Source organism: Saccostrea echinata, unplaced genomic scaffold, assembly GCF_033153115.1.
Source record: "Saccostrea echinata isolate AGI-Se365-2 ecotype Australia unplaced genomic scaffold, CSIRO_AGI_Sech_v1 ptg000028l, whole genome shotgun sequence".
In the NCBI taxonomy this organism is placed as follows: Eukaryota; Metazoa; Mollusca; class Bivalvia; order Ostreida; family Ostreidae; genus Saccostrea; species Saccostrea echinata.
The window spans coordinates 14,397,287-14,422,987 of record NW_026889777.1 but is presented as its reverse complement, the minus strand read 5'-3'; the positions used below and the strand labels follow the sequence as shown (position 1 = coordinate 14,422,987).

The following is a 25,701-nucleotide window of genomic DNA, read 5'->3' as shown; positions in this document are numbered from 1 at the left end:
TCTTGAAAAAGCATAATAGATATCTAAAAAAGAAAAACAGTAATGAAAAGCTAGAAGTCTCTACTATCTATATTGAAATCCTCGTTCATTTTTGAGTTAAGGCACATTTTGATGGTTCGTGGCTCTAGCTCTTTGATGAGAATATCTTGAATAAATTCTTAAAAATTGAAATTGAAATCTAAAAAGTTGGAAATAGATGATAAATTCTCACCAAATTATGTACAAGTGCATAAGCTTACATAAATATATATTAAATGGTTTCTTTAAAATTAAGCAAAATGCAAATTTAAGAAAAGTGAGGTCAAGGTCACAGGAAAGTTCAACCGTTTTTGATGCAGTTGAATAGTTCTCACAAATACGTATCAGGATATTAAGTTTAATAAAAATATTTTGAATGGTTTATTTAAACTGAGCTTAACACTAATTTACAATAAATGAAGTTAAGGTCAAAGGAAAGATAAAAAAATGTTGATGCAGTTGAAAGGTTACATCAGTATGTATTAGCATATGAAATTTAACACTAATTTAAGAAAAGTGAGGTCAAGGTCAAAGGAAAGGTCAAGGTCAAAAAATATTGATGCAGTTGAATAGATTACACCAGTATGTATCAGCATATGAAGTTTGACACTAATTTAAGAAAAGTGAGGTCAAGGTCAAAGGAAAGGTAAAAAAAATGTTGATGCAGTTGAATAGCTTTCATCAGTATGTTAATGTTTACATTTCACTGGGTGTGTTCAACTTGTTAAACTCTGCACACATTATTGAGCACCGACTGGCAAAACTAGTGAGTTGGTTTTGCTTTCTCACTTTTCTACTCTGAATTTTCTGGATAATAGTTTTAATATTTTTCATTAATAAACAACAAAATTTCTACTTTTCTTCAGTATTAAGTTTCCTTTGTGAAAGTGCAAGGATGTGTCAATCAAACGCGTCCATAATTCGTAGTTTTAATAATTTCCAGATAAAAGAAGTTTCTGAACACGCATTTATTATATTTTCGTGTGAAATGATACAGCAATATATGTCATGATATTATTCAGAAAAATTGAAAAAAAAAATACTAACTTCAAATCTCTGTCCAGGCCCTTTATTCTTAGAAATTATATATTCAGTAGAAATCATAGGTCAATTTTATAATCCAATGCAAGACTAAAGAATGTAAACTGAGACACACAAACATCAGCCATTCGTCTTTCGTGCAGGTAAATCTTGTTAATACTTTGAATCAAATTTACTACTCACAAGGAAGCACAAAGATACAGTATCCAAATTAAGTTTGGTTGTGTTCACGCCTTTTTTATCCACAACCTGAAACTATGCAAAACTCTTGAAATTTTCAATGAAAATTTACTCTCTTAACATGTTTAAACTACAATAAACATATTCTATATTCAGATTTTAAACAATGTTTAATATTATTCATATTGCACAATAAAATGTTCATATACATACTGTAAATTTCTAGGATGAATCACCAGCAAGTTATAATTTTATTCATAGTCAAAAAACTGCCAAAGGTATTATATAAGGCACTTGTATGACAGCCCTTTATCATTTTATATCAGGGACCAAGATTTTTAATCATTTACTGGTAAAATAATTGCTGTAATAACTACCACTCCTACTTAGAAAACTGAAATAAATTTCTAGGATGAATCACCAGTAAGTTATAATCTTATTCATAGTCAAAAAACTGCCACAGGTACTATATAAGGCACTTGTATGACAGCCCTTTATCATTTTATATCAGGGACCAAGATATAAACTGTTTTAAGTTTATCAAGGAACATTCCACTTTATATCACTGCTAAAAAAATTTAATTCTACAATGTATGTGCTTAAGTCCTTCTTGATCGAAGGCTACGAGAACTATTAACATCAGGGGAAGAGTACCTCTGAATCTGAGGAGATAAATTCGGGATATCTGATGATCTCCCACCATAAGATTTGATGATTCTTTTGCTTCCCTGGGGTGAAAGATAAGGCATGGAGTCAACGTCATCAATACATTCAGATCCATCTCCACAAAGTTCTCTGTCACTGTTACGTTTTGACTTTCGTCCACTCATATTTGAAAATTTACTTGGAAAATGTCTATTTGGAAAACTATCAATTTCAGAATCACTCTTGGTTAACGATTCCTTTCTTTCAGAACTCCTCAATTTTTTTCTCTTTACCACTTTTTTCTTTTTTTCTTGAATCAAAGATCCTGTTTCTCTGTCCTCTTTTACAGGTAATCCATAATCGAGAGACTTCCCTGATTTATGTTCAATGGATTTATTTTTTATTACTTTAGACTTGCGCTTATTTGGACTGGAAAAATTAAACTGAATATCTTCATCAACCTGTGCAGACACATCATTAATCATAAAACTCTGAAACTCTTCTTCTTCTTCCACTTTCCTTCTCTTCCTTAGTCTGTGAAGCTGATTTTCTGTATAACCTTCAGGAATGGATTCAAGTCTTCTTCTTCTTCTCCTCGGAGAACACAATGATGCTGCTTCAGCCTTGAGTAAAGTAATATTCTTCCTAGGAGACTTCTTTCTACTAGACAATTGAGTATCTATAAAATCCACAAATCCAGTGTCCCACGAGGAATCGGATCTCTTGCCTGGGGAAGAAAGTATTTCTGGTAACATACCAACTCCATCATCTTCTCTGTTTCCTTCAACATCTTCTTGCTCCAGATCCCACTCACGGTCTGAATTTTCATCAAATTCAACTTCATTTATTTCTACAAAAGATGCATCACTACAAAGGGAGCTGTGACCAGTTAAATCTCCTTCCTCAAACCCTTCAAAATTAGACTCCGAGTCACTCTCATGTAGAAGTTTATTGACACTACGGTCACTCAACACAGACCAGCTTTTGTTGAGCTTGATTCTTTTTTTCCTTCCCTTTGGGGTACTGCCCTTTGCATTTCTCCACACCAAAGGTGTTGACACTCGTCGGGGAGACACACATTTTTTCTCAACTGAGGTTTGTTTCAATGGAGATTTGAATTTATTGTCCTTCAAAGGTGATTTTAAATTGTCTTTCAGTGTTTCTTTCACAGTAATAAGCTTGTCTGACTGCTCCTTTTTAAAATTCAGAAATTTTTTTGAGGTAGTATTATCAACCAGTTTATTTTTAGCACCAGAAGTAAGCTGGATATCTTTGATTGCATTATCTGTGTTGGTTACCTTCTCACAGCTTTTCCCATTAGCAGTAGGATATTTCAACTTTTCCAATCTTTTCACTTTACAAGCATTGGAAGTTGTGTCATTATTCTTGGATTCTCTTCTTTTATTCCATCTTTTCCTTTTATTTGACCTTGGTGTATTGCTCAGACCACTCTTTGGACTTGACACAACTGGAGTTGTCTGATTCACATTTTCAGACAATGAAAAGATTCTCTTATTTGGAGTTTGCAATCCAGCAAGACTTGGAGATGATTTAAACAAAGGTGAGGCAGCGATGCAGTTATCTCTGATCCTTTCCCCAGGTACAGGACTGTTTGGACGCGAATTTCTTTCCTGCACTTTAACAGATATATCTTGCAGCTCACGGTCCACAGAATTCTGCCTCTGATCAGTCGACCTTAAACGGTGAACTCTATCTATATAATACAAAGACTTTTCCACCTGTGCATCAAACACCTTCTCTTCTTCAAAAGTTTCTTGCAAATTTTCAGATTGACCTACGACACCTTCTTTCCCTGGTTTAAAATCATAACAAGTTTTAAAGGTTTTAACTGTAAGTGTTGTCTCTTTTTCATTTAAAGACTGAAGTCTTTCACTTGTTAATGGTGCCGAAAGATTAGCATTTTTTATTGCTATTTTTTTGTTTATAACAGATGGACTATCACTGGTTTGTTGTTGATGAACTTTCACTGATCCTTCTGTTTTTTCAACTTCATATTGACTTGTATCATCAGGATATTCAGTCATCAGATATTTCCTTGACCTCAAGCTTCTCTGCTTCTGTGGTGAGATATCCTTGTGTGCAGCATCTAGATTTCTAGTCCTACTCTTTTTATCATTTTGCACAGTTGAAATAGAAGGTTCATAATTCCCAGTTTCTTCTTCTGATGCAGTGTTTAACACCTTTTCCTCTATATCATTTATCTCTCTATGTGACTCCAATTTTTTTGCCGATTCTTTTCCTGACATTCTTTTATCTGAGTCAAGATTAATTAGATCACTTTCCTTTTGTGCAAGTTCTGAATCATGACTCCCATGTGAACGCTTCGATTTCCTAGGCAGTCTGAGAATTTCTGACAATTTTTCCTTTGTAAAACGTTCACTTTCATTATAGTCTGTATTATCATAAGTTTTAGAGCTTCTCAATGTTTTAGGAGACTTGATAACTGTAGACACAAAATCAACAAATGTGTTCTCCATCTGACTTGTGATCACCTCTCTTAGAATATCCACTGAAGTCTCCAATTCTCCATAATTACATGAATGACAAGAACAATTATCTGGTTCCCCCACATTTTCGATTCTATACTGCACACCACTGGCATTTTTATTGTTTACATCACTTGGTCTATTAACAACCCCATCACCTCCTGAACTATCATCACAACTGACAATTTCAACATCTTCATGGTCTTCCTCATCAAATTCAACATTTGTCACTTTTGAGGAAGAACTCTTTCCTGAACATTTCTTGAACTTGCATCTAGCCCTTGCATCACCCAGTCCCTGTTTTTCCTCACATTTTTCTTGGGAACCTGCGGACTGACTAGTTTTTAAGTGTTCAGCACGACCCCTCTTTTTCTCATTACCTGCTTCTGCCTTCTGCGTGTCAACTTTAGTTGATTTACTGTCTTTAATATCATTTTTCATTGGATTCATTGTTTCTTCCCTTTCTTTTTTACTTTCCACTCCTTTGGCCTGTGTGTCTTTCTTGCTTTCAGCAGTTTCTTTATTTGGGAGAGTTGCCATCTTTGGAGATCGAAGCCTTCTTTTGAGAATGCATTCTTCTACATTGTGTTTTGTTTCTGTTGTTAACTTCCTTGCTGATTGTTCTGAAGTTACAGCCTGATTAGAATTCCCCTCACAAACAACATTTGAAGAATCAACCTCCTCTCTAGATTCTCTACCTTGTCGTGGTTGTTTTTTGGGAGATTTTAATGTCTTTTCACAATCTTCAATATCTTCATTAATACAAGGTGATTGTAACTGTTTATCTTTGTTCCTTCTATTATTAATTTTGTACTCTTGGGTCTGAATTTTACTGCCTTCTTGAAGAGCTTTGGAACATGTCGTTGTTTTTGGACTGTTTTTATTACCTGTGATCAAATCTTTCATAACTGCAGAATGATTCTGTTCATTTCTTCTGCTAATTACAACAGAACAATCTATTACTTTATTACTACCAATTTCGCCCTGATTATCTGTTCTTATATCGCTTTTTCCTATGCCAGTTCTGTCACTATGTTGACTTGATGTTCCTTGAACAAAGAGGAAATTTCTTGTCCTTGTTGGCACGTAATGTTTATCAAGCTGCAAGTCTATTTCTGCACTCCTTCGAACTTCTTTGCGCTGGCGAATATCTTGTTCTATGCTGTCTTTCAGTAATATGGTCTGTTCATGTTCACTTGCATTCTGCCAGACTTTTCTAGGGCTTTGTCTCCTTCTTCTTTTAACTTCAGAGTTCACAATTTTAAGGGTTGTTTTACTGGAAGTGTTTTTCATGACTTTTTGGACAGGCACTGCTGTTGCTCCTTCCTTAAAGGATTTTCCTCCTTCACTGCAAAGGTAATTAAAAACTGTAAATTTGCTGTAAACATTGGGCTAATAAGAATACATAAACAACATCTGAATTACAATGAAACATGAAGCTTTGAGATTTTTAATTTTTGTCATAAGGAATGAATTAACCATAGTTTTTAATTTGACTTTCATTGAAACTTAAGCTCCACCCACCAGTTATACAAAGACTGAGAAACCAACCATGAAAATGAGGATTGCGGACCACAGCACTCACCAGGGATGGGGTAATCGTAATCGAGTAATCGTAATCAATTGTAATGATTACTTTTTTCAAGTAATCGACAGTAATCTGTAATCGAAGAGATTTTCGATTCCTTGTAATCGTAATTTAATCGATTACAGCTAAAATTTTCAATGTAATTATAATTACTTTTTCAATTACTTTCGATTATTTTATGCATAAATGGATGTTATATTGGAGAATTAATTCCTGTCATTCACACACAAATATCAAATATAAACAACCTAGTGTAATGTTTGGATTACCTAACTTTTATTATCATAAGTTTAATAATGTTCTCAATAAAATTTGCATTATAGACCTACTGGTCTAGTATTAAATAATTCAGAAGTGTATTTCAACTATTTATTATTAAAATATATAGATTTTTTGTATGCATTTTACATTTGACCCATAGTCCTCTTGCTGCATGTCCTTTTTCATATTTCAAATATTGAAAAACTTTGCGGTTGCAATAGAAAATTATAAATAGCAAAAACAGATTTAAGTGCTGTATTAAATATAAATGATTTGGTAAATAAACTACATTGTACTCGAAAAAAAGAAGATGGAAATACTTATTCATATCTGAAAATGTTTAAACAACTTCAAACTTGTTGTTTAAGTAACTTTAAAATTTGCAAAATCATTCTTATGTTTTCATTCAAAATTGTAAGATTTCTTTTGTATCAGTGAGGGGTTATAAGTGTCTTTAAGAGAGGGAGTAAGTGTCACTGTGTTTGCTTATCTTGGCTAATTAATTGACTGAGACATCCCTGACTTGCAGATAATGAGGTGTAAACTGTGAACTACCTAGTTCTAACTTTTATTATTCATAGTTCTATTGAAGACAAACAATATTATTAAAACAATTAATTAATAGCTCTCAAAACACTTATTTCAATACAGAATGAAATTGTGCTATTAGTTTAATTACTTAAAGACACATTTGATTTACATGTTTATTACTAAGAGTTCTAATTTACTTATTTTTTTTAAAGAAGACACAAGAATGTTTAATGTGTACTGTCAACATACGGGCAGCCCAAATACTTCTAATGAAGTTATTCACAAAAAAATTATTTTATAATAAATAATTTTTGCAACAAGTCAAATCTGAATATGGAGGTTCAGATCCAAGGTTGAAAGGAATACATGTAATTAATTCCTTGACATATTTTATTGTAGGAATCATGTCTCCACTTTTCATGGTACAGAATCCCTCATTTGGGCATTTAGTGAGAATGTTAGCCAGAATAAAACCTTAAAAGAATCTGCACTGAAACTGCAGGAACACATTCAAACTTCAGTGGATATCATCAACATTACCATTTAAATATTGCTTTGATATTTGAAGGGATAAAAACTTGGGAGTAATCAATTATTAATCGATTACATCTTCCAAAGTAATCGATTACAGGACAAAAATGAGCGTAATCGATTAATAATCGATTACACAAAATTCCTCTAAGTAATCGATTATTAATCGATTACATTTTTCAGTAATCGTGCCCATCCCTGGCACTCACCTTGTAAAACTTTGATCCCCCAGTGTGGTCCCATCCTACCCCGGGTCTTGATTTGAACATACTTGAATCTACACTTTGTTAGAATACTTGCATATCATTATAACTAATTATGGCTTTGCTGTTTTTGAGAATATCTTGTCCTATTCATTCCTATGTAAAATTTGATCACCCATAATGGCCCGACCCTGGGGCTTGTGATTTGAACAAACTTGAATCTACAAGGATGCTTCCATTTTAATGTGACTAATCATGGCTTTGCTGTTCTTGAGAAGAAGATTTTTAAACATTTTTTTTCTATATACATGTATATATTCCTATGTAAAATTTATATCCCCCTTTGTGGTCCCATCCTATCCCCCAAGGGTCAAAATTTGAACAAACTTGAATCTACAGTACCTAAGCCTAAAGGATGCTTCCATTTTAATGTGACTAATCAAGACTTTGCTGTTCTTGAGAAGAAGTTTTGTGAAAAGTTTTTTCCAATACATTTCTTGTTAAAACTTTGATTCCCCATTGTGGCCCTACCCTACCAACAGGGGTTATTATTTGAACAAAATGGAATATTCACCATGTAATGAAGATTTCCTATAAATTTTATCTTTTCTGGCCCAGTGGTTCTTGAGAAGAATTTTATAAGATGCAACTCAATTTTCAGTAATTCATAATACTGTATAGGGGATTAATTTCACGGGTTGTAATTTTCACGTTTTTCTCTCCTCTGGCACGATCGCGGTTTGTTGAATTCGCGGAATCGGTATATAATAAAAGTTACCTCCCTTGTCTATATCCGTTTAATCCCTATCATATATAGAACGACATTAATCAGCGTTATGTATTCACTTCACGAAAAACAGTGTTGGTTTATATAAAATAGTTAGATTTAATAATTAATTTACGATTAATTAAAACAAGTGCAGTTATTAAAAGTCCTTGACTATAAACGTCGAATGACTCTCCTATATGCTGTTACGATGAGTGCATGTACACCCCAAGATCTTCTTTCCGAAGGGATAATACACTGCGGCGAAATATCACTGGACGATAATAAATGTGTTAATGTATGTCAACAAAATAATATCCTTCCACATCTTCAGCAAGTTCGATAGTTATTTGAATGATTTTTTAAAACCAAATGACGATAAAAACTACTACGCATGATAATGCAGGTAACACATTAGTTACGCACGGGTAATCAAAACCCATGACCAACGTCTTTTGATTCATGAAACATGTAGTGTTGGCTATTAAAACAGCGTTTTAACAAATACAGGTTATTATCTGCAGATTTGAATTAAAGTAAAGCGTGATAATTAAAATAATTGAATGACAAGTACTACTCGTAATTACTGAAATGACCATGTACTGCACGTATATATACCTATCGAAATCTATTCTCAAATTTCCAAATAAGACATGGAGGTTATTGAAAACTAATTCACTGTTTCTTGATTTCACGGATTTATTAACACCGTGAATATAGCGAATATTAACACCGCGAGTTAATTTCCCCCTATACAGTATTCACCTCTTTAAAGAGGACCCCATTCACCCAAAAATGCTTTGTGGCCAGTTTGATTGAAATTGGCAAAGTGGTTCTGAAGAAGTAGAAAATGTGAGGTTTTAGGACATAGGGATGCCAGACAAAATGAGATCAGAAAAGCTTACTTGGGTTTTCAGATCAGTTAACCTCAAAATGCAGAAATTAATTTGCTACTTTTCAGTGGTCAAATTGCTAAAATTTCCAACTAGTAAAATTAATCATTATACAGTAATTAGCTTATGTTACCTGTGTGTTCCACCAGCTTTACTACATTGCTGCTCTAAAACTCTCTTTAGGAAAGTGGCATCACTAGGACCAGAATTAATTAAGCTGTCCAGATCTTGATAGTGTTTCTTATCTCGGATGAATTCTTTATGCTGTTCCTCTCTAACATGCTACAAAAAAATCATAAATATGGTTTAGTGAAATAAACAAGAATTAGATTTACAAGAAACAAACACAGTTGAACTTCGGTGTCTTGAACACTGATATCTTGAATATCATGGATATGCCAAAGTGAATAGGAAGTTCCAACCACCTATTAAGCAGGGTTGTCTACAAGACCCAGAGGCCAGAGAATTTCCCTGCCTATAATGACATAATTCCCCAGTTATTTTGGTATCCCCCCCTCAACCCCCTGTTAAGGAAGGAACCCCAGACGCTCTTCTACTTTTTTAAAATCCCCCATTATTTCAACCCTGGTTAAATATTTAACCCTTGCTATCTCGAATTCTTGGATTTTTCGATGTCTTTTTTCCGTTGAGTCGATTTAGAGATAATGTGGTTTGACTGATATTGCCTCTGGATACTGCACAGTGCAATGTCAGGGAATATATAATATTTTATAATCAGGTCAAGAGGATTCAGTTAAAAAAAGAAAATAGTGACAATTCAGATTCTCTCTAAAAGCTATCAGTAAAATATATACTACTGTGAAGTTCTAAAATAAATTAAAGAAATTCATAAATGATGTTTTGTGGATCACTAAAAATTCTGTTATTGGAATGACTTTACTTTACCGGTCCCCAGGAAAATGCGCTAAAATATAGTGTCGCCATAGGCGACTTTAATATATATGAGATCGCATGAGCGATCAAAAAAAAATAAAAAGTATGAGGTTTTAAGCCTTTTGAGCCCAAATTGAATTCGATGGCTAAAAGTTTAGTTTAAAACTTTATTTTAAACGAAGTTTTTGACCTCGTTCTCTGGAAAAAAGCAATAAATATTGTTTATTCAGTGAAAAGGAGACAAAAAATAAATGTCAACGAAGCGCGTGTGGTGCATGCTTAGTGCCGTTTCTTTCGTACTTAGACATTTTTTCATGTAAACAAACCAACGAGATATCGTTGAAGCTGAATTAAGATCTTGCGAAAAATGCTGGAGCAACTGAATTTCTTACTTAATCTAAAAGAACAAGACACTAACCCTAATCTCTTAGATGTATGCGAGGATTAACCCAAATCTCCCGAGCGGATGCTAGACTAACCAATGTGCGAGGACTAGCCCTAGTCTCTCCGATGGATGCTAGACTAACCAATGTGCGAAGACTAGCCCTAGTCTCTCCGATGGATGCTAGACTAAGCCTAATCAGTAGAAAAACTTGTGCAAGGACTAACCCTAATCTTTCAGGTGGGTGCAAGACTAGCCCTAACCAGTTGAAAAATGTGCAAGACTAACCCTTATCAGTTGAGGTAAATCTTATGTCATGGTGCAATGACCGGCCGGTAAAGTCTACCCGTTATTATGCAAACAGACGGGTTCTTTGATGAGATTTATATGCATGTTATAAACTAAAATATTTATACATTATATTATATGCAATACCTAGGGCTGGGTATTGGATGGGAATTTTGCATTGCGATACATTACGATATTTTAAACGGTATTGCGATATGTATTGCAATATTTTTAATAACAGTTAAAATGCTCTTTTCTTATTTTATCAACCTTTATTTATAATCAGGGTGAATAAACCACATGTGTGTTATAAATACGTTATAGCAAAAAAAAGTTCTTGTTGATTTCACTTCAGATTTGCAACAAAATACGACCATACAACAGCAACCTTATTATTGGGCATGCTTGAAGGGTGTCTGGCATCTTAAATTTCATATTTTACTTTAGAAAATCCAAGCCCAAGCATTTTACTGATATACCGGTACTGGAAAAACTTATTGCAATACAATATTTTTTGTTAACGAATCGCAATATACCGGAATATAGATATTATTGCGCATCCCTAGCAATACCTTTACCGATGTTTACAGTAATCCACATGGTTATTCTTGTTGCTAACAAAAGTATTTATGAAAAATATTTCAGTGCATTTTACTCCACTTCTTGTCAGATGAATTTTTTGCTCCAAAGCAACACAGAGCTCCTAAAGTTTTGGTTCAATTTTGGTTTTGATACCACACACAGTGGATAAAACATGTACAAGTATTGATCATAAACAAATTTATCCTTGTTAGCTATTTAAAATTAATATAATTACTGATCAATCACTCTCACCACTAGTTTTACTTTTTTTTAATGTGACATACTTTGGTTAGATCATTGTATAATTGCTGATCTACTAATTTTACTTTTTTTCTGTGACATACTTTAGTTAGACCATCATATTTTACTTCTTTTTCTGTTACATACTTTGGTTAGATCATCGTATTTGTGACATACTTTGGTTAGATTATCGTATTTGTGACATACTTTGGTTAGATCATCGTATTTGTGACATACTTTTGTTAGATCATCGTATTTGCAGGGTTCTCATTAAGTGCTGGCGACCGGCGATTTCGCCGTCTATTTACACAATGGCGCCGGTTACTTCACTTTCAAAAATCAGTATAATCATGTCAAGAAAAATCAGTATAGTGCAGCAGAGGTCTTCGGTTATCACTTTTGTTTTATCAAACATAGTGAATAAAAAACGTAAACATAAAATCGTCATTTGACGCTTTTCTTAACAGATTACGAACCCTTTTTTAAACGTGGTGATGATTCCGGAATCACGATCAGTCTGGTTTAAGTTTTACTAAGCATTTTTCATTTCTGGTTTTGAAGCAGCATGGGCGATGGCTGCTGCCAGTGCTGGCTGCAGCCGAGAAAAATACAGACGTATAACTATTGATTGTGATTCAGGCAGCAGTGAGGAAAGTGAAAGTGAACTAGAGCTAGAATATGAATATGAATTTAACTAAAAAATGGTTTCAGTACAAATAAAATCAGATTCATTAGTCAGTCTATAAATTTGTGTCATATTTTTCTAACAAGAATAACCAGGGTACCTATTACTTTCTGAATGGATTTCAATGAAACTTGCAGATTCTTTTTAATTGTGATAATACATGTATCTACTCAATAAGCTGCAGACACTCAGACTCTTTAGTCTCCCATACACCTAAACATAAATATTAATATGCATTTAATCAAAAAACTGCTACAAAAATCATTAATGCAACAAAAATTTGTTAAAAAAATCTTTATTTACAATGAATTACAAACATCCAAGAAGTCAGATGGATAGGCCGTGTGCTACTTTTTTTTTTTTTTTTTTTGCAAAATGGGCTCCTTAAATGTAACATATTGAGAAAAAATAAAACAATTCAAAATATGCCGAAAGAGGTCCCAGATGCCACCTCCTGCAATGTAAATTTTATGGCGGAAAGGGGGGAAACCCCCCTCTCGGACTCACCCCCCCCTCGGGCCAATGGTCCTCAGTTCCGGCCTTCAGCACTCAAGTCAACAGTGCCCCCTACTTTTTCTTTTTCTCCACCTACTCTAAAAATTAATGAGAACCCTGATTTGTGACATACTTTGCAGGGTTCTCCACATTTAAAAATTTAACCATGGAGGAAGCTGCGCGAAAGGAACATGTGATTGAAAGCACGAACGCCTGTTAGACTCTATAAGCTTCATTAATCAATGATTGATTTCACAAAACTTAACCAATGCAAAACAAAAAAATTGAAATACCCCCCCCCCCTTTAAAAAAAAAAAAAAAAGAAAAGAAAATAAATAAAAATTAAACAATAAAAAGGATTATGTATCTTAATTTACAAAAGTACCAAAATTGAACCAAAACTTTTGGAGCATTTTAAAAGAATTTCATTTTTTTTATTTTAATATATAAAACATTGCAACAATAATCGTTGAATTTTATTCTAAAACTAATACATGTATACAGAATTGATTTTGCCTGTTGAATGAAAAGCTTTATTTAAATACATGTAGGACCAAAACTGATGAACGAGTAGTATTTTGAACACAAAAATTTACAGACACACAAACAAACACATGAACGAATACTGACATCTTAACACTGCCTGAGCTTTTAACTGCATGTTCTTTGAAAACTTACTGAAGGTATAAGTATCAAAACTTAACATAACCTGAGGGGCATAAATTTGAAATAACTGTAATATTGCTTTCTCTGTTCTGTTCTCTCTTAAAGTTTTTTTTTTTCCTACACTGCATTTTTCACCAATTTTCCTCCATTGTTTACTTCTCCATGTGCTCCACGGCTAAAAATAGTGCCACGCAATGTTTAAAAAAATGGGAGGTAACTCTAAAACTTGGACATGGTGATTGGCCTTCGTAGCCATTTTATCAGAATATATTAAAATTAATATTTAAAAACGGAGCTAGAGGAATTAATTGAATACAAGGGATAGAAAATTTTGAAAGGGTGAAATTTTTTTTGGCCTCAGAAACTTGATTCGAATGTTTGTCGATTATTAGACATCGTTATGTTAATACGCACGGTGTTATCTTTCGTAAATCTGTTATTATGTAACACGTTGGAGTTCCCCGAAATTACAAGTGTACAGGAAAATTAACTCTAATCATCAGCTGATTGACTCTTGTCACGCTTCACGGTATACAGATAAATTCGCCTATCAACGACCGTGGTTACTTCGCACGTACAGAACGCTTTCTCTCGAGGTGCATGCCAGTCGTAGTATAAGCATAATTAACTACTCAGGTCATTAAAAATTAAATGTCAATACTGAAATGCAATAAAATTTAATCATGGTGGCCGCCGATTTTAACCATGGCACAGCTCGTTTAACCATGGCGCACATAAATTTAACCATGGCAGGCGCCATGGTAAAACCCCTTGTGGAGAACCCTGCTTTAATTAGTTCATCGTATAACTACTGATCAATCACTCACACCACTAATTTAACTATTTTTTTATGTGACATACTTTGTTCAGATCATCATATTTAGCTTCACAGCATTCACAGTATCCTCTTCTCTTTTCCTGCAGTCTTTTCATCTCCTTCCGTCGTCTTATGTCTCCTGCGGTGATAATCCTGACGCCACCTATGATACTGGTTCTCTGTCTTTTCTGTGGTTCTTTTCTGTAAGATAGTGGAACCAAATCAAATGATGACTATCATTACTTCCAGGTGTAAAGGAACTCTTCTGTATTGGAGTAGCAAATGAGATGGGGACAAATGATGAAAATTAGATATCTTTCAACTTCATATTTCAAAACAATGAAATTTCCAAGTAAAAATAAATGATATCTGTTGTAAAATGTATTTTCCAAATTATCTTAACTTTGTATTTCAAAAAAAATATGCTTGTTTACGGTTACACGACCGACTCTATTTTTAATCGCTGACCCAATTTTTTTTTTTCATCGTAAAAATACGGTAGTCACTGGCCGGTCAGTTTAACTTTTACATTCATCTTAATTGGTCGAGCGTTTGAAATCAAAAGTACAGAAACAAAATTGCAAGTTCAATATCTACATCAACATGTTCATTGCAATTTTATTACCATTCTGTGGTAGTTATAAGGCAGTTGGCAAGAAAGATAATTTTTATCGCCCATATGACAAGCCCAAACAAAAAGTAAAGTACCACACAATGGTAAAACTGTTTTGTATTTCAACCAATTCACGTGAATTTGTGAATAAAAAAATTCAATAAAATAAAAAATAATTCCTACCTACCGACTCTATTTTATTTCAGCATGTAATAGTAAACAAACATATTTTTTTGTTTGGCCTTAATACAAACTTTTTGGAAAATATACTGTACCTGTACATAAATTGGCATATTCAAAATTTAGCGCAATCACTGGGTATTGAGTTATTGGCAAAATCAAGAATTAGCGCTATGCATGTTCGTGCCCTATATTGTATTTATAAATGATTTCTTAGTGGTATTCATGAATTAGCACATCGTTGCATGCGCCAAAGCCACTGAAATATGAAGCCTACTTTTTTAAGTACACATACATTACATGTATATTTTCCAATTTAAACAATGCCAAAAAAAACCACTCTGGCAAAAAGGAGACATGTTGGGAATTATTTTGAGTTGCTTTCCCTTGCAACATTGATGACATTAAGACAACAATTTACATCAAACTTTAAAAAGGAGAAAGCAATATGGGCTATTCCAGGAAAAATTGTATGGGGGGGGGGGGGGGGTTGGAAGGCACTTTTATTTTTACCCCACCACCCATACATTTTTAATTACCTTCTACCCCACCCCCCATCATTTTAAAATTGCTTTTGATACAACTACCCATCTAAATTAAAAAAAATTGTGTCACATATATATATATGCAATAAAATTTTATGTACTTTTTTCAGGTATTGTAATTTATCTGACTTCGAATGAGTGTTGGGTTTTGACATCTATCCAACCAGGGCCCGTTTTACAAAAGAACTTATGACTAAGATCAAAATGTTATTATGCAAATAAATTTCTTTTTTGCATTACTTTAAAAATGTTTTAAATCTTTTTGAAAAAAATGAGATAGTTTTATGCCAACAATTTTTAACAGAAACATAAGTTTTGTAAGATTTTATGAACAACTAAAGTTTTTAGTCTTAGTAATAAGTTTTTTAGTAAAACAGTTCCCCGTGTTCATGCTACAGCTTAAAAAAAAATATGTTCCTTTAGTCCTATGATACACACCACTGAAAGCCTTTATTATAGTGATTTGTATATCTGTTCTGATGCATGACTTTGTAGTCTGTAAAGCTTAGGTAAAGCTTTTACAAGTATGTATACACATGTTATTGTACTAGTAGAAATGACATTCCTACAATTAATTAAAATTAATATTATCCTTAACAATTGTTGTTCACCTTGTTCATAACAAAATGATTCCTGCTTTTTTTTTTTTGGGGGGGGGGGGGGGGGGGCGGAGGGGGACTAAACTTCTGTAGGCAGTGTCTGTGAAGTAAAAAATTTGATTAAAAAAACATATTTAATGAATTCTAAATCCCATCTAACAACTTAGACCATTGGTGCATACAAGTTCCACAAGTTAACACTTAACAGGTCAACATGGTTAAGGACTGGCATGTTTTTGACATAATATATTTCATATATTGTTTTCAAACTCATATCTCATCTTCCATTTACTCTGTATGTGGTATAAAGTAAAATATTTGACTTGCAAACTCCGTGGTCATGCTCTAAAACGTTCATTATCAGAAACGTTTATTTCTACCTTCGGTTTAAAATAAAACGATCTTTCTGATTGTTTCTATTATCATTTAATTTACCAATGTAATCATGTTTGATTAAACCGGCGAAAAGAAACTGGAACAGGGAGTCCAAAGCATAACTAATCCGTTTTCCAATCCCCCACTGTCATTGCAGTCACAGTTGCACATGCTTTTATAGTTATCTGCCCTTGTTTCCGTTTTGTTCGATTCTACTTTCACTTTCAATGTAAACACACTTTACAACTGTTTAGGACGAAAATATCAGTATTTACCGATTTATACAAAATGAGAGGAAAGAAGTACTTTGCACTTGATTATTTGTGAGGGTAAATACAACCACCCATCTAAAAATATATCGAGTGAGGACAACCACCCATACAAATTTAATTGCTCCAGACCCACTACCCATACAAAAATATATGAAGTGCCGTCCAACCCTCCCGTACATTTTTTCCTGGAATAGCCCTATATGAAAATATACGAAAATTACACCTAATTTGTCAGTAGTCTTGGGTGTGATGATGGACAGGAAATTTTTTTTTTTCACTGTACCAGCACGTACCTGCATTTACTATACATATGTTTGCTATAAAAAAATGCTTAAAATTGATTTAACTGTTATAAACAAATGCTTAAAATTGATTTATGTTTTATACTTGTTCGAGGACTTGGAATTCTCCAGTGTTTTTGTTGACTGTGTCGGTCCACTTTTTGACTCTGGAGTCCTGGGTTCCAAGGGAATCAGTCCGATCCTGTCTCCTCTCTCCTCCCGCGATCTCTCCCCGCCCACTGAGGTGCCATCAAATGGACAGGTGCCCCGTGGTGTTTCTACATTAGCGTGGGGCCAAACCTCAACTTGATGATACACCACCTTGTACTGTCTTGTGACTGATTCCATCTTAAGGTATGGAGGTTTTAGTCTCTTCACTGAAAAATATCAATTACTGTGTCAACAGGTTTGTAAAAATCAAGATCATATGAACAGGAAAATCCATTACATTAAAAAAAGTTTTTAATTTTGTTTTCTATAATATTATAAAAGAGACACTGTAAGTCAGTGCATGAATATTAAGGCCAAAATTTTTTCAGGTAGGTTCATAAAATTTTCAGTTCAATTTTGTTTTTTTTTTTTCAATTCTGTCCTTTACATTTATCTGATACTTTAAATTCATGAAATAAATCTGAAATCAAAAGCCTGAAAGGTTTCAATGGCATCGAACACAAAAAACAATTTCAAAACATTTTTTTTAATTTAAAGATAGCAAAGGTCAAATAATTGACTAATAAAAATGTTAAGTTTAAACTATATGTCAAATTTACAGCCTGGGGCATTATGCCATGGTCCAAATAGAGCAGGGTTCGAATTGACTAGACACCGTCGAAGATGTTCATGCTGGATATCAAACTCATCTTTTTTCAGTCAACTAAAGAAATATCAAGGATTTAATGAATTTATATGAATATTATTCTAATTGTCAATGTCTAAGCATTGTTTTAGCGCAGCTAAACAACAACCGTAACTCACTCTGTTGCTACGATCGAGTTAGATCGGACGTGGTAGGCTTATAGGGTAAAATGCGATATGGAAGAAATGGTGAAATACAGTAATAACTTCAGTTTTTATGATAGAATTGGTTGTAAGATTGTAAAAGTAAGGTTTACATTTGGAAATTCAATCCTTTTAGTCTTCTAGCATTCGTGTTAATTTAATATTGTGGTTATTTTACCGCCTATTAATATCAGTTGTTTGTGTTTACATGGTTCTCCTTCGTAAATGTTATTCATGTCATTAAACACAGCCTTTAGAAATTCATCCGCAAGAACTGTCACGTTTTTCTTGTGTGAAAATGAAAATTAAAACAGGGTATCTTTTTTATGTGACAAATTATTTGTAGATATAATTGATGCAATTTTATTTTCAAGCTATTATTCACTGTGAATATTTTCAAAGAAATTGATGCATTGTTATTGCTATTATATTTTGCGGATGCATGGACTGACACATTCGGTCACGTAAAGTTTGGTCACCCACTAAATGGCATTCGAGCTCAAGAGCTCGATGCCATAAAAATCTTTGTTACATTAAATTCACCTTTAAAAACAAGTCTAAACCATGTTACTATCTTGACATCGGTGTTCAGGACTACTAGACTGACTATTAGTGACAATATGATCACTCTTGCTTGTTTTAATAATTATCCTATCCTTTTGCGACAAGTGTGTTGTCATGGATAAAGTATATTTCAGTTGAGTTGTTTATCTATTACTGTTATCATCCTCATTATTTTGATTTCGACCCTATTTTATGTATAAAACAGATTCTAATATACAAACCAGACACAAACTGAAATCCGAAAAATGGATCTGAAACCTAATCTAACAACTCGGACTGTGGTTTTCGGTTCTTTGGGGGATCCAGGACTGCCCTTATAACTAGCATTTTAGTACCAAGTAATGAGCTTCAATGATTCTCAATTACAAAGTTATTGTTCGGACATGATTACATGGACAGGTAGATAAGTGATTCCTACACCCCCACCCCTCTCAAACTTGGAGGTTGGGGTGGGAGGATTTATAATGATAATTTCAAGAGTTGTTGTTCCTTCTTTAGGTATGGAAATCCTTCACTGTAAATACTTCTTTACAACGAACAGAAAACATTTTATTTTAGTTTCCTAGCTAGGCAAGCAATTATTCAGGGGTAGCTCAAAGTTCATGTGAAGGGTTCATGCCATAATCTACCATTTTACCATCAGTAAAAACATACCTTTGCAGCTTCCTTGGAGGTTGTTAACATTGCTCTGCAGAGAAAAAAACAAATGAATAAAATTTCAAAATTACCTTTCAAAATACTGAATTACCAGTACTATAAAATTAAAAAAAAAAAACACATTGATTTTCAAAGCTGCCAAACAGGGATGATCATAAAAACTGTGTTGTATATTTGGATCTTTGATATACTGCATTTACATTGTACACACTTGTTTCAGGCCATTTAAAAAGTCAAACTATTCAAGGACAATCACTGAATACAGATTTTTTCCAAAATATTTTATTTATCATTCCTTGGCTTACCTTTGGTTTACTGTTACTTTGAGGAAGCTTAGAAATTTCTCGCTGGATCCATTTTTGTGCCGCTACAAAAGCAAAATTACTCATTATGAATTTAATTCAATTAACCCAACAAATTAATGCAAAAGATAAACCTGGTTGTTCTCTGCTTCCATGTCTCTCTAAACAAAAGAGGATCTTCCTTCTCTAAAACTCAGGGTTGTCCTTAAGATCCGGGGGCCGGGGAATTTCCCCGCCTATAATGACATAATCCCCCAGTTACTTTGGTATTCCTCCTCAATCCCCTGTTAGCAGAGGAACCCCAGATCCCTTCTACCCTTTAAATGCCCCCTGCTATTTTAATTCTTAGGGACAACTCTGAAAGCTACTGTAACAATACATTTTTTCTAATACTGTCAGGTTTGAACATTCAACATTTATAGATTTCAATAACATTAACATGACCTTTGTTCAGTCATTCAAATTTTACAGGTAAGTTTTTAGTTGTTTACAAGATAAACATTTACATATTTTATACACTTACCATCCAGGGAGACAACTTTGATGCCCCAGTTTTCTGCATTTGTGAGCACCGGATTTGTCTAAAAGTATATAATTTAATTTTATGGATACATGTAGGTATGAGATGTTTGTGAAACACTTATGCCCCCCCCCCCCCCATAATTGGAATTTTTCTAAGTCCAAGGGGGGCATAACTCTGTCAAAAATTGCTTGATCGTACCCAAAACAGAACTTGACCTAGATATTCTTATGATGAATATGTATACCAAATTTCATTTCATTATGTGCAACCTCTGCAAAGAAAATGAATGGAAACTGCAAATAATTGGAATTTTTCTAAGTCCAAGGGGCATAACTCTGTCAACAATTGCTTGATCGTACTCAAAACAGAACTTGACCTAGATATTCTTATGATAAATCTGTATACCAAATTTCATTTTAGTATGTGCAAGCTCTGCAAAGAAAATAAATGAATGGAAACCGTTGGTGGACCAACAGACAGCAGCAAAGCAACATGCCCTCCCTTCTTCGAAGGGGGGCATAAAAATAATGTGACAATTCAGAAAGTTTATTTCATTTCTGAAAATTCCTGAGGGTATAAAGCTTCGACTTCTAAAACTTAGAATATTTCATGAGGTGTTTCTGGGGTTCATGAAAAATATGCAGGATTTTTTAGATGTGGAACTTTACATACTTGAGAACTTTTTATCAAAAAAAGAAAAAGGCATTACTTACATACATGTAAATTAACTATTAAATTAACTTTTACATATAAATGCACACAAATTGAAATCTGCAGATTTCATCAAATCGGCCTGGGGATGTTTTGAAAAGTTTAATGTAAGTAGAGTCATTGTGATGACTGTGGGAGGATAACTCAGGTTACCTTGATAATAAGATGATACTGAGGAATCTCTTTTTTCTTACCTTCATTAACAGTACTTGTGTAATAAATTCAGTTTTCTCTGACAACACTCACCTCTTTGGTAACTGCCCTTTTTGCAATAGCTTTTCCTCTGATAACCTAAAATATAAAAGGAAATACAACTCATGATCTTAACTCTTACTGCAAAGGAAATACAACTCATGATCTTAACTCTTACTGCAAAGGAAATACAACTCATGATCTTAACTCTTACTGCAAAGGAAATACAACTCATGATCTTAACTCTTACTGCAAAGGAAATACAACTCATGATCTTAACTCTTACTGCAAAGGAAATACAACTCATGATCTTAACTCTTACTGCAAAGGAAATACAACTCATGATCTTAATTCTTACTGCAAAGGAAATACAACTCATGATCTTAACTATTACTGCAAAGGAAATACAACTCATGATCTTAACTCTTTCATTTACTTCATCTTTATTTCCTCTTTTCAGAGATTTTACATAAAACTCATATCCAATTAAAAGAATAGACAAACCTTGTTGTCTTGAACTCAATTGGACTGAGAAAAAACTTTGAGATATCTGAAGATTCAAGATATCAAGGGTAAAATACTTAAAGAATAAGGGGTTGGGACTTCAAATCACTTTAATTTATCCATGGTATTTGAGATTTCAGTGTTCAAGATACTGAAGTTCAACTGTTTATGACAATGCCTATAACATGCACACATATCAGAAGTTTTTCACCCATATCTTAAAACCAGCTTTTTCTTTTCATTTTGGGAGGAATTTTACAATGAAATCTTCACAAAAATTCAGAAACTAGTTAAATTAGGGGAAAATAACGTCTTACTCTAGTGGAAACTACCTCTATTTAACTGTAATTAGGAGTCAGGAAAAACAATAATCTTATACTTACAGACTCCTGCGGAGGTTTAGATCCAGCAGCAGGGGATGGGGAGGGACCAGTATTAAAGGGGCTGGGGGTAGACACTGTGGAGGGACTCTCAGGGGACAGTAAGCGGTCATTTTTGTCAGACTTCGATAACCGGTTACTTGTGATCACATAGTTGATATCTTTGTGGAAGAATTCGTCAACTCGCTGAAAAAAAAAGAGAATACATGTTTACTACGTGTTATGTAAATAACTAAATACTACATAGTTTTTGCTATGACCTACATGCATGTCTTTTTTCTAAATTTTTATCCAGTATTACAGTTAATTCTTAATAGCAGAAGATGTCAGATACCAGCATGTTAATAAAAAAATCAGACAAAATATGCATGACAAAGCATAGACAAGATTCCTTGAGTGAAAAAATTATAAAAGAAACTTCAGTTGAAGTGTAGCACTAACATTATTTTGCTGCAGATCATAAAGACTATTAATAGTTATATAATCACACTAAAACTGAAAAAACACAAAAAAGAGAAACTCTTTTATTCCCAGATGTACAAAAATACATACATTTTGATTATCTAAATAGGGAATGATAATCAATCAGCGGCAAGACTGAAATCTGTCATTCTGAAAAATGATAATCATCATGTCCATGAACTACGTATTTTCGTCGTTTATGTCAATATTATTATTGTCATTTTCAACTTAATTATTTTATCCTGGTTATATAAAAACAAATTTTGAATTTACCACTGAAAGAACAGTGTTTATGTGAGTTTCATTTCACCCAGGTCACTAGTTACTGCGGACCATGTGCATTAGAGCATCAACATGGAAAATGAAAGTTATTATTTTATCGGTAAAATGTCAAATTATGGTAAAACTAATTTGCAACCTATACATGGTATTTACCCCTATAAAAACATATAGTACACTGTCTAGAAAAATAAATACTTGAAGAGAAAAGTCTTGACAAAAAGTTAAAACCATAAAAAAGTAGTACGTCCAAGAAAACAAACGAGATATTTCAGTGGCTGAGTGCACCCATTTGGGTAAAAAGTTGTAATATTGTCATTTCTTTGCTAGTTTGTGCATATAAATTGACAAATAACTCTTACGCCCTTATTTTTGCTTGGGAATTATTTGTATCGTCAACATAACCACTATTGTAGTCAACTTTATTTAAGAAATGAAGTTTGTTTATGATGTTTCTGTCTTTTTTGGGTTGGTGGATCTAACATTTTTTTTAAAGAGATTTAACTCGCTATTCTAGAAACACTCTAAATTTTTTTTACTGTTTTCATCTTTTTCTTAAAAATGATGAATTTTAGTCATCATAAAAGTTTTAATTTATGACTAGTTGTCGTCATTTTTCAAATGACAGATTTCAGTCTCACCCCTGACTGATAAATAACAATTTAATTTTTCCAACTTTAATTTTTTTTTCCAAATAAATTCATGTTTGTATACCGCTCCAAGCCTCTTAATGTCTTCCTTTATTAAGCGACTCTGAGCTATTTCCTTGACATCAACAAATATGGATTTTCCCATCAATGGTAATTTTTCTTTCTTTTCCACAAAGTTCAACTTCCGTCTTCCCTTGGGACTTGCACCTGCTGAAAAGAAAGCGAAGTTTAAAAAACTTTAATAAGGTCTTTATTCTTATATTCCAGTGGAGATTCACACACATAAAGGACTGTTGTTAAAATGGGTAGGCAAACCTTGGCTAGGGCAAATTGCAAACCCAGGTTTTTTGAGATTTTTCAATTTTCTGCATTAAGACTTTAGCAATTGAATCATAATATGTCTGCAAGAAGATAACCATAATATGTCTGCAAGAATATAATCATAATATGTATGCAAGAAGGTAATCATAATATGATAACAAGAATAAATAAAGTTTTCCAGAAGCATTATTAACTGTTACTTCTTGTTGGTTAATCTCAATCATGTCAATAGCAGAAGCAATGTAAATTTACATCATCATGGATTACTTCAGAAACCTCTGCACGGTTGCTCTATGAAATACTCACTGAATTTATAGAATGCATCAACACTAGGATTTTTTTTCTCTCCAGTTTTCTGCGCAACAATGTACTGAAGTTTAATATTTTAACAAAAAAAAATGTTTCAAGAATGTTGTTGGTATCCAATTCAAAACAAATTAACACATTACCTTTTTTCGCATCATTCTTCATATTTTATGTCCCCTGTATTTCATGTGTAACATTTTAGTAAGATGAATAAAATGTTTTCGTCCAAATGATGGCAAATCGGAGTCCAAAATACCGCGCTAATATTAGAACCGCAGAAGGTAAGTACACTTATTGTGATTGGATAAAAAAATAAACGTCCTTCACCTTTTTTCCAAAAAGTAAGAAAAAAGAATAACCGGATAAAATTGGATATCAAGATAATTCCCCACATAGTGTGGACGTTCACATTATTTCAGTAAAAAAGGAAATAAGGTTACTTTAATTTCTTTCTCTAAAAGCATGAAAAGGGTATTTCCTGTTCATAAAGCTCCTTCATATCCTCTAGGCTATATCATATGTGTTTAATATAAAAGATTGAAGGAAGGCAGGCGTGGATCCAGGAATTTTTTCCAGAGGGTGGGGGTGGGGGTGGGGTCTCTCCCCCCCCCCCCCCCCCAAAAAAAACCCAGAAATTTCTTGACAAGCGAAAAAATAAATAAATAAATTCCCTTGATGGTGGGGTCCAAAGTAATTTTATTTGCTTCAATTTACACTTTTAATAACTCTGCAAAATGAAATTCCAGGCCCCCACTCCCCTCTAGATCCGCGCAAGGAAGGGACAGCTTGTCCTACCACCCCCTCCAACACCCCAACCCCCCGGAATGTTTTTCTTATCATTCGTTATATATTTTATTCATTTATCCTTTTGGCCTGTAATTTAAAATATTTTCAATTCGGAATTTTGAATGGCGTGCCCTTCACCCCTGGAAAAAAATCACGCAAAGAATACATTTCTTGTTGCAAGATGCCAGTGGGCGCAAGTCGCGCGCCTCCAAAATCTATTTGTCAGCCCTGTCTTTTTGCAACTGTAATGTGAGCCTAAAGTATTTAACATTATAGAATACATGTATGTACTGAGTCTAGTCTGTATGACGAGGGGCTACATGCAGGATCGGACAGAAGAAGGTATACACATGGTGCATGTGTTAAAAATCAGTTTATATAGAAAAATTGTTCCATGATCGTAATTATCCGCAAATGGTTTAATTAAATTATGCGAATAATGACGCGACCACATATGATAATTAGCATACGATGCATAGAATTATATACATTGGATAGAACTTTGAGAGAGAGAGAGAGAGAGAGAGAGAGAGAGAGAGAAGTTCTAAAGCGATTATATACATGGAAAAAGTTTAGCAAAACCAGGGACCTATATACATATACTAACAAAACCATGGGTGCATGATCAAGGAGTTTTTTTTAAGGGTTGAAGGCTTATGCAATGAACAATTCAGCTATGAGTACGTAGATACATGTACTTTAATTCTGTATATATGGGTATCCATTACGTATATGTACATGTATATACATTATTTACTTTTTGCATGAGTTAAACATGTAAATGAAAAAGTTGATATAAATACGTAATGCAAACTTATTTATCAACCGTAACTACCATTGAGGCAAGTGAGGCAAATGCTTCACTAAAATTTGGATCTCCAAATAAGAGAATGTTTAAAGTAAACGTCCTAAAGGGTCAATGGTTTTTTTCCTTGCGTCATTGTAGAGAGGACATTCGAATAAAAAGTGTTTTGTAAATTTTTTATT

General features: G+C 33.6%; 1 protein-coding gene across 1 annotated transcript; it reads right to left on the bottom strand.

Moving 5' to 3' along the window:
* Positions 1 to 1,082: 1,082 nt before the first annotated feature.
* Positions 1,083 to 24,128, bottom strand: LOC133194157 (uncharacterized). The gene is made up of 11 exons (XM_061330151.1): positions 24,072 to 24,128; positions 23,366 to 23,511; positions 21,914 to 22,096; positions 21,081 to 21,125; positions 20,124 to 20,181; positions 19,604 to 19,665; positions 19,296 to 19,329; positions 17,185 to 17,455; positions 14,258 to 14,414; positions 9,298 to 9,446; positions 1,083 to 5,739 (listed from the first exon to the last, which is right to left on the bottom strand). Exons 1-11 carry the CDS (start codon positions 24,091 to 24,093, stop codon positions 1,839 to 1,841), a joined length of 5,028 nt encoding a protein of 1,675 aa, XP_061186135.1. The 5' UTR covers positions 24,094 to 24,128; the 3' UTR covers positions 1,083 to 1,838.
* Between the last annotated feature and the right edge of the window lie 1,573 nt (positions 24,129 to 25,701).